General features: G+C 40.5%; 1 protein-coding gene across 1 annotated transcript; it reads right to left on the bottom strand.

Moving 5' to 3' along the window:
• Positions 1-560: 560 nt before the first annotated feature.
• ugcg (UDP-glucose ceramide glucosyltransferase) lies at positions 561-11,977 on the bottom strand. The gene is made up of 10 exons (XM_085462979.1): positions 11,560-11,977; positions 6,348-6,492; positions 5,971-6,073; positions 5,758-5,859; positions 5,559-5,671; positions 5,299-5,477; positions 5,136-5,222; positions 4,682-4,789; positions 2,838-2,916; positions 561-2,379 (listed from the first exon to the last, which is right to left on the bottom strand). Exons 1-10 carry the CDS (start codon positions 11,655-11,657, stop codon positions 2,209-2,211), a joined length of 1,185 nt encoding a protein of 394 aa, XP_085319105.1. The 5' UTR covers positions 11,658-11,977; the 3' UTR covers positions 561-2,208.
• Positions 11,978-12,373: the final 396 nt, after the last annotated feature.

Genomic DNA, 12,373 nt, shown 5'->3' with positions numbered 1-12,373 from the left:
CTGATGTAAAGTAGTTGTGGTGCATTGTGGGAGCTGGTGGGACTTTATTGTTATTATATGAAATATTTTTAACATGGACCAGTGCATGATGGGAGGGGGCAGCGCTAAGCTAAGCCGCACTCTGCTCCAAAACAAAGTTTGTTAATTTTTATTTATTCTGAAACTTTGACAGGAAGTTGTAGCATGAATCACTGAATAATTAAATAAAATCATCTGACTGCCAAAGACTCCCCCCACTCAATCAACTGAGCCTGTCACAAAACACTTACAGATTTTAGGTTGAGATAAAACTTTATTGTTCCTATCGTGACACAGTTGTGAACTGTGATTGGTCTGTTCCACATTAGATAAGTCTTTAGAAAAAATAAACAACAACAACAATAAACAAACATGATTCATCTGACTGGCCACGAGGGTTCATCCGACAGAGTGATGTCATCAACCAAACCGCAAGTGGCTACGGTAACAGCTAAACGCTAACATTGAGCTTAAAGAAACACTTTCTCTCACATCCTCACACACATACACAGTGTTCAGACTGAAAACTTCAGAAATGTGGATTTTTGGTCTTTTTTTTTTTTTTTTTTTTTTTACATTAAGAGAAATTCTTGAAATGCTACGACCGTTCCTTACAAAAAATACTGGAATTCATTCAGTGCTAGATTCCCAAGTGTTTTCCAGGGTCAGAGATTAAATCAGGGGAGAAAAAGACATTTGAGCTCCCAGAAAAGTTATTGTCTCATTTGGTAATTTAGTTTTTTAATTAAGACAACTCTTTTCCCACTGTAATTTTTTTTGTTTCTGGATTTTACTCAAGAAGACAACAATCCCTTTAGAAGTTTTCTAATCTTTTCAGTTTAAAATTTAGATCAATTTTATACTTGTGTTGTTTTAACAATTTAAAATGAAATGGCAAAGAAATATTTAATTTATTTTTATTTTTAATAATGATGTGCATCTCACATCGGACTAAAGAGTATTTTACCGTTTATGGGTTTTGCAGCTGAACTGATGATTGAACTTGTTGATTTTGTGACAATAATTTGTCACGTTTCCGTACCTTTGCACCTTCACAATGACAAAATAATGACATTCTGACGATTTCATTTCATTACAAGGATTTTTTTTCTTCAAATAACTTAATGATGAATTAAGAGAAAACTTCACTTGTTCATTGTTCACTTCATTTTTTTTCCTAAACGACAGTCAGCGGCCTCAAGTCCTTCAGCTGCTCATGTTTGCATTTTTTTTTTATGTTTATCCTAAAGCTGCACAGATTTTATGGACAGAAGCAAAAACCAAGCAGCTGCTTTCCTGTAGTGACTCACAAGGCTCAGAAGCTGAATATAATTCACCTTTCACGTAAAGATGATTCCGGAGCTGAAGATTAGTTTCAGCTGAAGTCTCTTTATGACTCCAGAACCAGAACTGGACGACTTCAGCTCATCCAGTCAGAACCACCCAGGACAGATTTTCCTCTTTTATCCAAAAGGTTTTTTTTGTTTGTTTACTTTTGTAAAACAATGGAAACGGATAAAAGTCGTGATAATCAGAAGGTTTCAGATATTTTACTCTGAAAACAGCACAGTCCTCCAGCTCCAGCTTTTCAAAAACCACCGAAGAAGAGAAGGCTTTGCAATAGAAAAACAGTGAAAGCTGACTCTTGTTCTTCTGATATGTGAATGTGACGAATGTCACATTCAAGTTTGTGCTGCAGTCTCAAATTAAGTAGTTTTTTAAATATCTGACAGCACAGAGGACTTTCAGAGTAAAACGTCTGCTCTCGTTCATGCCTATTTTATGCCCGTCAATACCTTCCATGCAAAATAATATCAGCCAATCAGGTGGGAGTATTGTGTAGTCCTCTGTCCTGATTGGCTCACGGTCGTCCTGTTTTCTTGCTCTGATCAGAGACCAGATGATTCAGTGCATGTGTCGCTCACATATTTCCTTGCTTCCTGCTCTCTCATTGGCTTGTTCTGGCGTCTTTCAGCTTTTAGCACCAAAAGAAAGATAAATAGTTAAAACACGCACACACACAGACACACACACGCACGCTCATGTGCACACGCACACATGCACACTCTTCAGTTTTTCCTCATAAAAAAAGAGAAAAACAAAAACAAAAACAAACATCAGTCTCTTCCTCTCCTCGCTGTAATGAGGAGGTGAGGGTGGAGGGGCAGATGAGGCCCGTCACCGAGGTAACTAGACATCGAGGATCTCCTCAGCGGTGCCTCCGCAACGTAGCCGGTAGCGTCCAGTCCTCCAGCTGATGGTTGGGTCCCACAGAGCCGACAGGAAGATCTGCACCGCCATCGACTCCCTGATGAACCAGGCGACTGCAAAGTCGAGCTTCGAGAAGCACAGAGGGCCGCCCTGTGGTGATGTCATCAACCAGTAATCAGTCACACTTTTAAAAAAAAAATCTCCTTATTTTTCAATTTCATTTAAATTTATTAACTTTCTTACATTTGTTTGTATTGTTTTTCATTAAAAAAAACAACAACTTTTAAATCTAAACATTTTTACGATTATTTATTGAACTGAACCTTCAAATATTTTAATCTTTTTGTTCCAGTTTTTAATGTTTTTATTTTTTAATTGGCTTAAGTTTTTTTTTTTAATTTAATTAACCTTACTTACTAAACTGTCATCTTTTCTATTTAAAGGAAGAAAATTAAGACAACATTCATATTTTTCATATTATTATTAAATCAATCGGAAAACATCAGTAATTGGCAGCTTCATATTTGTGTTTCTGAATTCTTAAAAATGAAAAAGTAATTGTTGTTGAAAAAAAATATTCCTTTTAAATTAGAAGTATGTGATATTACCTGGACCCCGGTCAGCTGAATGTAGTCAGATATAAACCAGGCGAGACAGTGACACATGAAGAACACCATCATGTCCCATCTAAAGCACACACACACACACACACACACAGATCAATATACAGTGGGGCAAAAAAGTATTTAGTCAGCCACTGATTGTGCAAGTTCCCCCACTTAAAATGATGACAGAGGTCAGTAATTTGCACCAGAGGTACACTTCAACTGTGAGACAGAATGTGAAAAAAAAAAATCCATGAATCCACATGGTAGGATTTGTAAAGAATTTATTCGTAAATTAGGGTGGAAAATAAGTATTTGGTCACCTCAAACAAGGAAAATCTCTGGCTCTCACAGACCTGTAACGTCTTCTGTAAGACGCTTTTCTGTCCCCCACTCGTTACCTGTATGAATGGCACCTGTTTGAACTCATCATCTGTATAAAAGACACCTGTCCACAGCCTCAAACAGTCAGACTCCAAACTCCACCATGGCCAAGACCAAAGAGCTTTCGAAGGACACCAGGAAAAGTATTGTAGACCTGCACCAGACTGGGAAGAGTGAATCTACAATAGGCAAGCAGCTTGGTGTGAAAAAATCAACTGTGGGAGCAATCATTAGAAAATGGAAGACATACAAGACCACTGATAATCTCCCTCAATCTGGGGCTCCACGCAAGAGCTCATCCCGTGGGGTCAAAATGACCATGAGAACGGTGAGCAAAGATCCCAGAACCACACGGGGGGACCTGGTGAATGACCTGCAGAGAGCTGGGACCAAAGTAACAAAGGTCACCATCAGTAACACACTACAACGGCAGGGAATCAAATCCCGCAGTGCCAGACGTGTTCCGCTGCTGAAGCCAGTGCATGTCCAGGCCCGTCTGAAGTTTGCCAGAGAGCACATGGATGATACAGCAGAGGATTGGGAGAATGTCATGTGGTCAGATGAAACCAAAGTAGAACTTATTGGTATAAACTCAACTCGTCGTGTTTGGAGGAAGAAGAATACTGAGTTGCATCCCAAGAACACCATACCTACTGTGAAGCATGGGGGTGGAAACATCATGCTATGGGGCTGTTTTTCTGCCAAGGGGACAGGACGACTGATCCGTGTTAAGGACAGAATGAATGGGGCCATGTATCGTGAGATTTTGAGCCAAAACCTCCTTCCATCAGTGAGAACTTTGAAGATGAAACGAGGCTGGGTCTTCCAACATGACAATGATCCAAAACACACCGCCCGGGCAACAAAGGAGTGGCTCCGTAAGAAGCATTTGAAAGTCCTGGAGTGGCCTAGCCAGTCTCCAGACCTCAACCCCATAGAAAATCTGTGGCGGGAGTTGAAAGTCCGTGTTGCTCGGCGACAGCCCCAAAACATCACTGCTCTCGAGAAGATCTGCATGGAGGAATGGGCCAAAATACCAGCTACTGTGTGTGCAAACCTGGTAAAGACCTATAGTAAACGTTTGACCTCTGTTATTGCCAACAAAGGTTATGTTACAAAGTATTGAGTTGTATTTTTGTTATTGACCAAATACTTATTTTCCACCCTGATTTACCAATAAATTCTTTACAAATCCTACCATGTGGATTCATGGATTTTTTTTTTCACATTCTGTCTCTCACAGTTGAAGTGTACCTCTGGTGCAAATTACTGACCTCTGTCATCATTTTAAGTGGGGGAACTTGCACAATCGGTGGCTGACTAAATACTTTTTTGCCCCACTGTAGTTTCTCTGGATGATGTCCAGGTGATAAATGTTTAACCTATTTTTTGGTGATTGAGGCTAAAGAACAATAAACGCCCAGTCAACCAATGACCTCATCCCTGTGTGGTCAACTGTGTACCTGAACACATAATGAGCGGCCCAGCCGATGATGAGACTGGCGAGGAAGCATTCGGAAACAGGCTCAAGCACGGTGCCGGGAAGCATGTTGATCCTCAACTTCGTCCACCTGCAGACATAAAACTTGATTAATATCAGCTGCTTTGAGGATTCAGGTCAAAGAGGAGATTCAGAATTATGAGCTATGGTCCAACAGCTACAACCACTCTTTAGTCAAAAGCCCACGCCTCTAATAACGCTGCTTATAACTAATAATAAAAACTAAATGCTAATGGCTTATTGTGAAAAACAAAACAGGTAAGAAATTAAAGAACACAATAAATGTAAATAAAATTATGTCTTGCTGCAGGTCATGGACCAAAAAAAAAAACCAAAAAAAAAAAAAAACAGGCAAAATGGAGGGAAAAACATTTAAAAACCATCACTAATCAATCAGTAATGAGTACTGAGGTCACCTGATCATGCGGGACTGGAACTGGCCAATGGAGTAAGATCCAGAATTCTGCAGCGCCACCTGTGTCGCCATGGAGAATTTCCAGCCTCTGCAGAGAGATAGGATAAGTGTGAAGTGAAGCTCTGACAGCAACATCGACAGGGTGCTAATGTTAACGTGCCAACCTGTCAGCAATAGCTTTAGCCATGAAGTAATCCTCAGCAATGTACTGGGCGAAGGCGACCAATCCGCCGGCCTGATCCAGAACATCCTTCCTCATCAGACATGACATACCCGTCACGCACTTTATCCCAGTCACATTAGCCGAGATGTATGAGCGGGGGTGGGATGTCCCAAAGTACACCTGGAAACAGGTTAGTGTTAGCATTTGTTAGCATCAAGACAAGTAAAGAAAATAATTCCCATTACATTAGTGTGACTTTACCTGTTCCAGTGTGGCAGCGAAGCCTTGGCGGTCGGCAACGTACGGTAACCCATGTACCAGTCCCACCTTCTCTGTCATCTGATTAGTCATATCTGTCAGGGTGTCCGGTTTCACTGCAACACACAAACACAAAGGGAGTTAGCTTTAGAATCAACAATGAAAACAATGATAGCCATCACATCAGTGGTGAAGAACTGACCTCTGATGCCACTGTCGCAGATCCACACCAGGCCATATTTAGCTCCTTCGTAGCCCGGCATCAAGTTATTGATCTTGGGGTTAATTCCAACTTTCTTCCCTCCTGAGAACCAGAGACATCACATGCTAATGTTAGCTGCTAACAGATGAAAAACATGTAAGAAAAAAAAAAAAAGAAAAAAAAAAAGCATAATTTAAAGTAATTTTTTCTCACCAATGAATAATCGAGCGTCTACATTCGGGTATTTTCCCAACAACTTTTTGCAGACGTCAACAGCTGGATCGTCTTGATCCTGAATGCACAGCAGGATTTCAAACTGTAAAACCAGATGTTTCAATTAGTCTGAGAAGCGGTACAACAGCAGACAGATGTTTATTATTGGAGCTCAAAGGTTAGTAAATGTTACAGGGTAGACTGAGGCAATGGAAGGTCAGTCTGTGGAAGGACAGGGATGGTAGCCCAGGACAGTGGGATGGTAACTGGGACTGTAGGGTGGGACAGTAGGAGTCTTGGTAGTCAGGCAGTCATGATAGGTTAGCTGGGGGGAGTACTAAGGGGTAATTATCTGGGTTGGGAGTATTTGGCTTCACCTTTGGGTAATCCAGTGTAAAGAATGTCTCCAGGTTGGAGATCAGGTTCGGGTCAACTCCTTTTAGTGGCTTCAGCAGAGAAACTCCAGCTAGCTGCATGAACGGCTGTTTGACCTCTGGTCTTTTCTTGTGGAGGTGAAGACGTCTGAAAGAAAGAGGTCAAAGGTCAGCAGGTAAAAATCAAAGAAACATTTGAAAAAACAAACAAATAAAAACATTATTTAAAGAGAACATCATAACCAACATATTTTAAAATCTATTTTGAGTCTCTGGGTTTATCAAGAATGGAAAATCTGCAGCACCTGGGTGAAAAAGTTCCTGTTAGCATAATCTGACTGTGATGTATCACTGGGCTAAAAAAATAAAATCAATCATTCATACAGATTGCGTTTTATCTAACGGGTGACCTTTGATTTATTTCAGTGTTTTATTTTATTATTAGGAAATCAGTTTGGCCAAAGGAAAGGTAAAGATTTATAGCTCCAGGTTCTATTTAACTTTATTGTTGTACTGGAAGTAGGGCTGTGCGATATGACCAAAATCTCATATCCCGATATAAGAATTCTATCATCCTGATAACGATATAAATCACAAAAATGTAACATTTTCTGTAAATTCTGTGAATCTCAGGCAGCTCGACTTGCATGAAGTGTTTCCTGCTGCAAGTCATGTAGCTGGAGTCGAGTGTTTTAACCGACGCATGAAACGATACATTTTTAGACATAAGTTGTAACGGCCGCCGTTTTCTTTGTGAGTATTTATTACACGGCGTGCTGTGGAGAAAAGCCTGTTTTAACGTTTGAGTCTAAGGTTTATTTTTTAGCACCTGGCGGCTCTTTTTTACTTCTCATCTGTAAATAATCTGCTCTTTCACGTGATTCAGTTTATTTTGAAAAGTCTCAACAGGATCTTGAGCTTTATGTGAAAGGTTTATGTGGAACATAAAGAAGCGGACACGCGATGCTGTTACCATCGTTGTTGCTAACCACAACGCATAAAAACAGGCGCTTGTCCGTCTCTAGTGTGGTTATATTAAATATAAGAGAAAGAGAGAACTTTAAGAAATTAATATAGCCCCTACAGTGACCACCAAAACGATGAAGAAATATTGCCGTAAACAGTTTATTTTGCGACACCACGAAACAAATGATAGCGTAAAATGCAACGATAGACATTTTTATATCGTCATCTGATATATATCGTTATATCCAACAGCGCTAACTGGAAGGGAGCTAGTATATTTTCCTGTGTCAGACCTGCTCCAGCAGCTTACTTTAACTATTAAAATTAATGCAAAGTGTTCTGATCCAGGGAGGACAATGATGGCCTTTTAACTGGAAGCACAAACACGATATCCAGACTGAGGTTTTCCTAGTGAGCTCAAACTAAGCCTGTTAAGAGATTTTAGTTACTAAAATAAAAACAAGAACCAGACTTCCAAAGAAATAAAAACTGGGAACTAACTGAACCAATCACATTTACAAAATTAGAAAAACAAATTGAAATGAACTTTGTAAAGGACACAAAGAGTTCCTCCCTTCACATCACAGCGTTCAGCGATCCTGTAAGAATGGAGTGGTGAAAAAAAGCAGGTGGAGGTGTCTGTATTTATATTAATGACAGATGGTGCAACAGCTACACACTATCATAGTGATGTTCTGTCCTTGTCCTTTAGACCCATCTATGGAGATTGTAAAGTTTTTTATAGCTTATTTATATTAATCAGAGAGCAAATACTTGGGCTGCAGCAGAGATAAGATACGGTTAGGTAAGTAGGTTACCAAATGTTGTTTCTAATACCCTGTAAACTCTACTGAGGAAATTCAGAGCATCCTACCAGAGAGGAGAGGGACCTGGATTTATATTTTAGCAAATATAAACAAGGCACTACAGGGTTCAGAACACTTCTCTACACACAGCCGCTTAAAACCAGCAAACCTGAGCTTCAATCAGTGAGATAAGAATAATGACAGTGCACTGTCTCACAGAAAGCTACGGCATCTTCATAGGCTCTACAGTTCTCTTTTGATAAGGGAAAGTTTTGACACAACATAGAGATTTTTAAAAGATAAACTATGGGTAGCTGGAGAAGTAAAAGCAGAAACGAGGAAGCACAAACAAGCTGTCTGCAGGGGAACAAAGGCGACTCGCTTCTTTCTCCTCAGAAAGAGGAAATTAGACAATAAACAAACAGATTTCAACACAGACCATAGTTGATATTGTGGAACAATCCTGGCCAGGAAGTAAATGTAAAAGCAGAGGAAGTTTCTCAGACTTTTAAAATTATTAATATTCGAAAAGCAGCAGGAGTGAAAGAGGGTCTTCTTCAGTCGCCTGTTCCAAATCTGATTCATAAGACCTCATATTTGAGGTTCATAAGAACATTCATAAGACCCATCGAGTTCCCAGAGCCTGAAAGTCCTCATTAACAGTTCCTGTACCAAAAATATCAAAAGCACAGGCCATACAGGAAATGCTCTTTTACATGTACCGCACAAAATACACAGTCATCTCGACCAAACCTGTGTGTGCCATGTTTCATCTGCATTTAGTAAGAGCACATATCAAAGGCTGCACAGCACAATCATCAGATGTGCTCAATCCTTTTTAGCTGACTGATCACTGCACGTTAGAGTGAAAGCTGCAGTATCATCTGTTGCCACGACGGCCCTCCGGGGTGTACTGCAGTACATCTCCATTCATTACTCTGTGAATGCAGTACATTAACTCATCTGAAGTCTTTAATTTACTGAAGGTGCAATGATTGGTGGTTTGATGAGAGAAGATGAAACAGACTTTGTTACTCTGTGTTTTCTCCATTTGAAAACAGAAGAGATAATTTTTGCTTTTAGAGCGAGCGGGATGGCTTTGAGTCATTTAGAGAAGGATTACAAGGTTTGTACTTGATGTGGAGATGGTTGGAGGTGGACAGAAGTACAGAGTGTGTTTTGTGCAGACCTTAATATGTCTGTAAACACTGCAGGTTAGGAACAACATGGTATGATGCAACTCTGGGAGTTCCAAGTGCTGGAAAAAGGTGTGACATCCTCAACAATGTCTCACACCCTCCTCATGGTGAATATATCCTCTACCATCAGGACGGAGTTACAGGGCACCACCCTTACAAACGCTTCGCACCCAGAGGTCTGTGGTACAGGCGTCACTCGCACATAGCTGTGCATAGAAGCACTTTCTTGCTGTTGATATGTTTATCTGACAGTCAATATCAACATTTTATCGAACCACTCTTTCTGTCATGCTTAAAAGCTCCTTTTTACTCCTAAGTGATACAGTTCATTTAGATTAAAATATGATTCATTTTCTCTCAGCTTCTGTCAGTGATGCTTTCTGTCAGCTCAAGGCATCACTTTAGGTTTAAACTATGTGATGAAGGAGTTTAGCTGGTGTTTTCCTGTGAAAACACTGCCTGTGAGACAAAAGGCTCTTCATGAGAGTCCGTTTCACATAGGCTGCCTCACTCGTCATGCTGACATTGAGCATACGTCCTGTTAATGGTCATGAATAAGACCAAAGGCTGTTTGATCCAAGGATAAGAGTGAGGGAAAGGCGATCAAGGTGAAAGCACATGGCTTTGCTGTCCTTACAGATAATTTTATGTTAAGATAATAAACAAACTAGCTCAGCTTTTAATTAGCCTTCCCAATTATTTCATCCTCATGTTATCTGTATAGATTCACATGTTGTCAAAGTGAACATATAACTTTATTTTCTGGCAATACACATCTTTAGAAGAGCGCATGTGTGATGTGTCATTTTCATTCCAAATATTAATCCCATTGAAAGCAGGCATGAATGCTGCAGTCCTCCCTACATCTTCCAGGGAAGTGTGAACATGTATGAACGTGTTGAACACACTGTATGTATGAACATACTGTGACAGATTCCCGGATTTCCAAGAAACTTTGGAAGCATGTTTACCTCCAACAGTTCCACATCCTTGTGCAGATCAACTCGCGTTATCTTTCACCTTTAACAGCCAACTAAAACACATCTCCCATGTTTGTTTGAAGTATGCTCCAATTTTCTTTCCCTACTGAAAAAAAGGAAGCTGTCACATGACTTCTTAAGAATTTCAGGGGAAGCAAATCTCACAAAACCTTCAGTAAGTCAGCTGAGCTGCTTTTTGCTCTTTCAAAGATCTGGAGGGGTTTAAAAGAAACTTCTTTAAGTTTTCTAATCTTTACGAAAACCCGGCAAATTAAAGGGTTTAAATCCTAGACTGCCTGGAACTTTTACTATAGCGGTGGAGATGAACGAACCATGTTCAGACCAATGAATAGGAGCCTAAACTTTAAAGTCCATTTACAGGATATGTTGTTTTGTTTTGTTTTTGCCAGGTCAGGTGCTGCTATAAGACCTGCAGCATGAATTCACTCTGTTGAGTCCAAATCATTAAAAAAAATTTTAAGCTGCAAAGATAAGTTCCACAAATTCCACAGCACCAAAGCCCATGCTCATTTTCAGCTTCCCTTATGGTGCTGCACAAAGGTATGGCTTCTATGTACGATGCTTATCTTCTGTCCTACTAAAGGTTAACTGATTTAGTCATGCTCTGTGTACAGAAGTATAAACATGACCAAAAACATAGAAATTCATGGAATTAAAAAGTAAAAGATAAAATGGGTTACAGCCGAATTAAACAACGGCTCACAACACTTAAATACAACACTAAACATACACTCCATAATGTAAGAAAAGCGGCTGCTGAATGAAAATTCTAAAATCCTATTTTAATTAAGTGAGATTCTGCGTTAAGAGGAAGCAGGAAATTAGGTGCGTAATAAGCTACAGAAACGTCACCTAAACATCTACCGCCATTTAAAATGTTCTGTACGATGAAATACGGTTACTTCAGGTTCCTTGTTATCGATTCACGGTTTATAAAACTATAATTAATGACGTGATTTAGTTAACTACCACCTGAAAGGACCGCAGTAACCGGAATATCCCGTCCGAGCTAACATTACCCGGCTAGCGGTAACCAGGAAAACGCCCAAGAGCTAACCGTCCAGGCTGCAGGTTCACCTCCTGTCATACATCCACAAACCCGTCCCCAGGAGCAGGGGGTCGGCTTATTTCCGAGTTTAACCCCGTTCACACATAATCACACGGGGACAGACAGAAATAAAGGAAGGAGCTGTGCCGAGGCTAGCTGTTAGCAATGTTTAGCCTCGCTCCGCGATGCACTCACACATAGATGATGGACATGAAGTGCATGAGCCACAGCACGAAGAACAGGATGAAGCCGAACACGGCGAGGCCCTGCATGGCGAGGTCCAGCAGGGCCATGGCTGTCAGCGGAAGCTGCCTGGGAGGTGGGCCGGCTGGAGTCACACGGGCTCGGGATGGAGACGACCAGATGAGCGGTCACGGAAGACAGGGAGAATCCGGCTGTTTCCGCGACTTTGGCGTGTTTAGGCTAACCGTTGCACTTCCGGATCACAGCGGAGGGTGTCAGGTGGCTGCCCGAGAAAGGAGCTCCGATAACATGGCCAGAGCAGGGTTCGGCCCGGTGACGGTAGTCTCCCAGTATCAGTGCAGACTTGGAGGGTTTGACAGTCAGCAGACCGACTCTTGGTCAGCTGACCGGAATAGCGGAGGGTTGGGGGATAAAAACTGTTACCAGACTTCCGGGACAATTTCAAAGTAAAGCTGTTCATTTAAAAACATCAAACGCATTAGTTTTTACTCGTTGTTGTTGGTATTTTTATTTAGACTTGTAGTTGCTGAGCTGTTACATTTAACCTAGCTTTTCTACTTCCTTGAGCGCTTTTATTTGTAGTAACATCTACTGAAAAGTTAATCTAGTTTATTTTTTTTGTTCCTGGTTGTGTTTCCTGTTTTGAGTTGCGGAATTCGGGAATTTCCCATTTTAGGGGTAACTAAAGTTTATTTGTTTATGGTGTTTTAGCAATCATAATTATTTATTATAATGGTTTCATATTGTTGTTCTGTTTAATTTCTATCTCTATAACTTAACAGAAATAACTAAATCCAAACATTGT

Source organism: Copadichromis virginalis, linkage group LG7, assembly GCF_057382275.1.
Source record: "Copadichromis virginalis isolate Kocher_CV1m ecotype Utaka linkage group LG7, C_Virginalis_male_GT1.1, whole genome shotgun sequence".
Lineage (NCBI taxonomy): Eukaryota > Metazoa > Chordata > Actinopteri > Cichliformes > Cichlidae > Copadichromis > Copadichromis virginalis.
The sequence above is the reverse complement of the archived record's forward strand: the minus strand, read 5'-3'. Positions and strand labels throughout refer to the sequence as shown.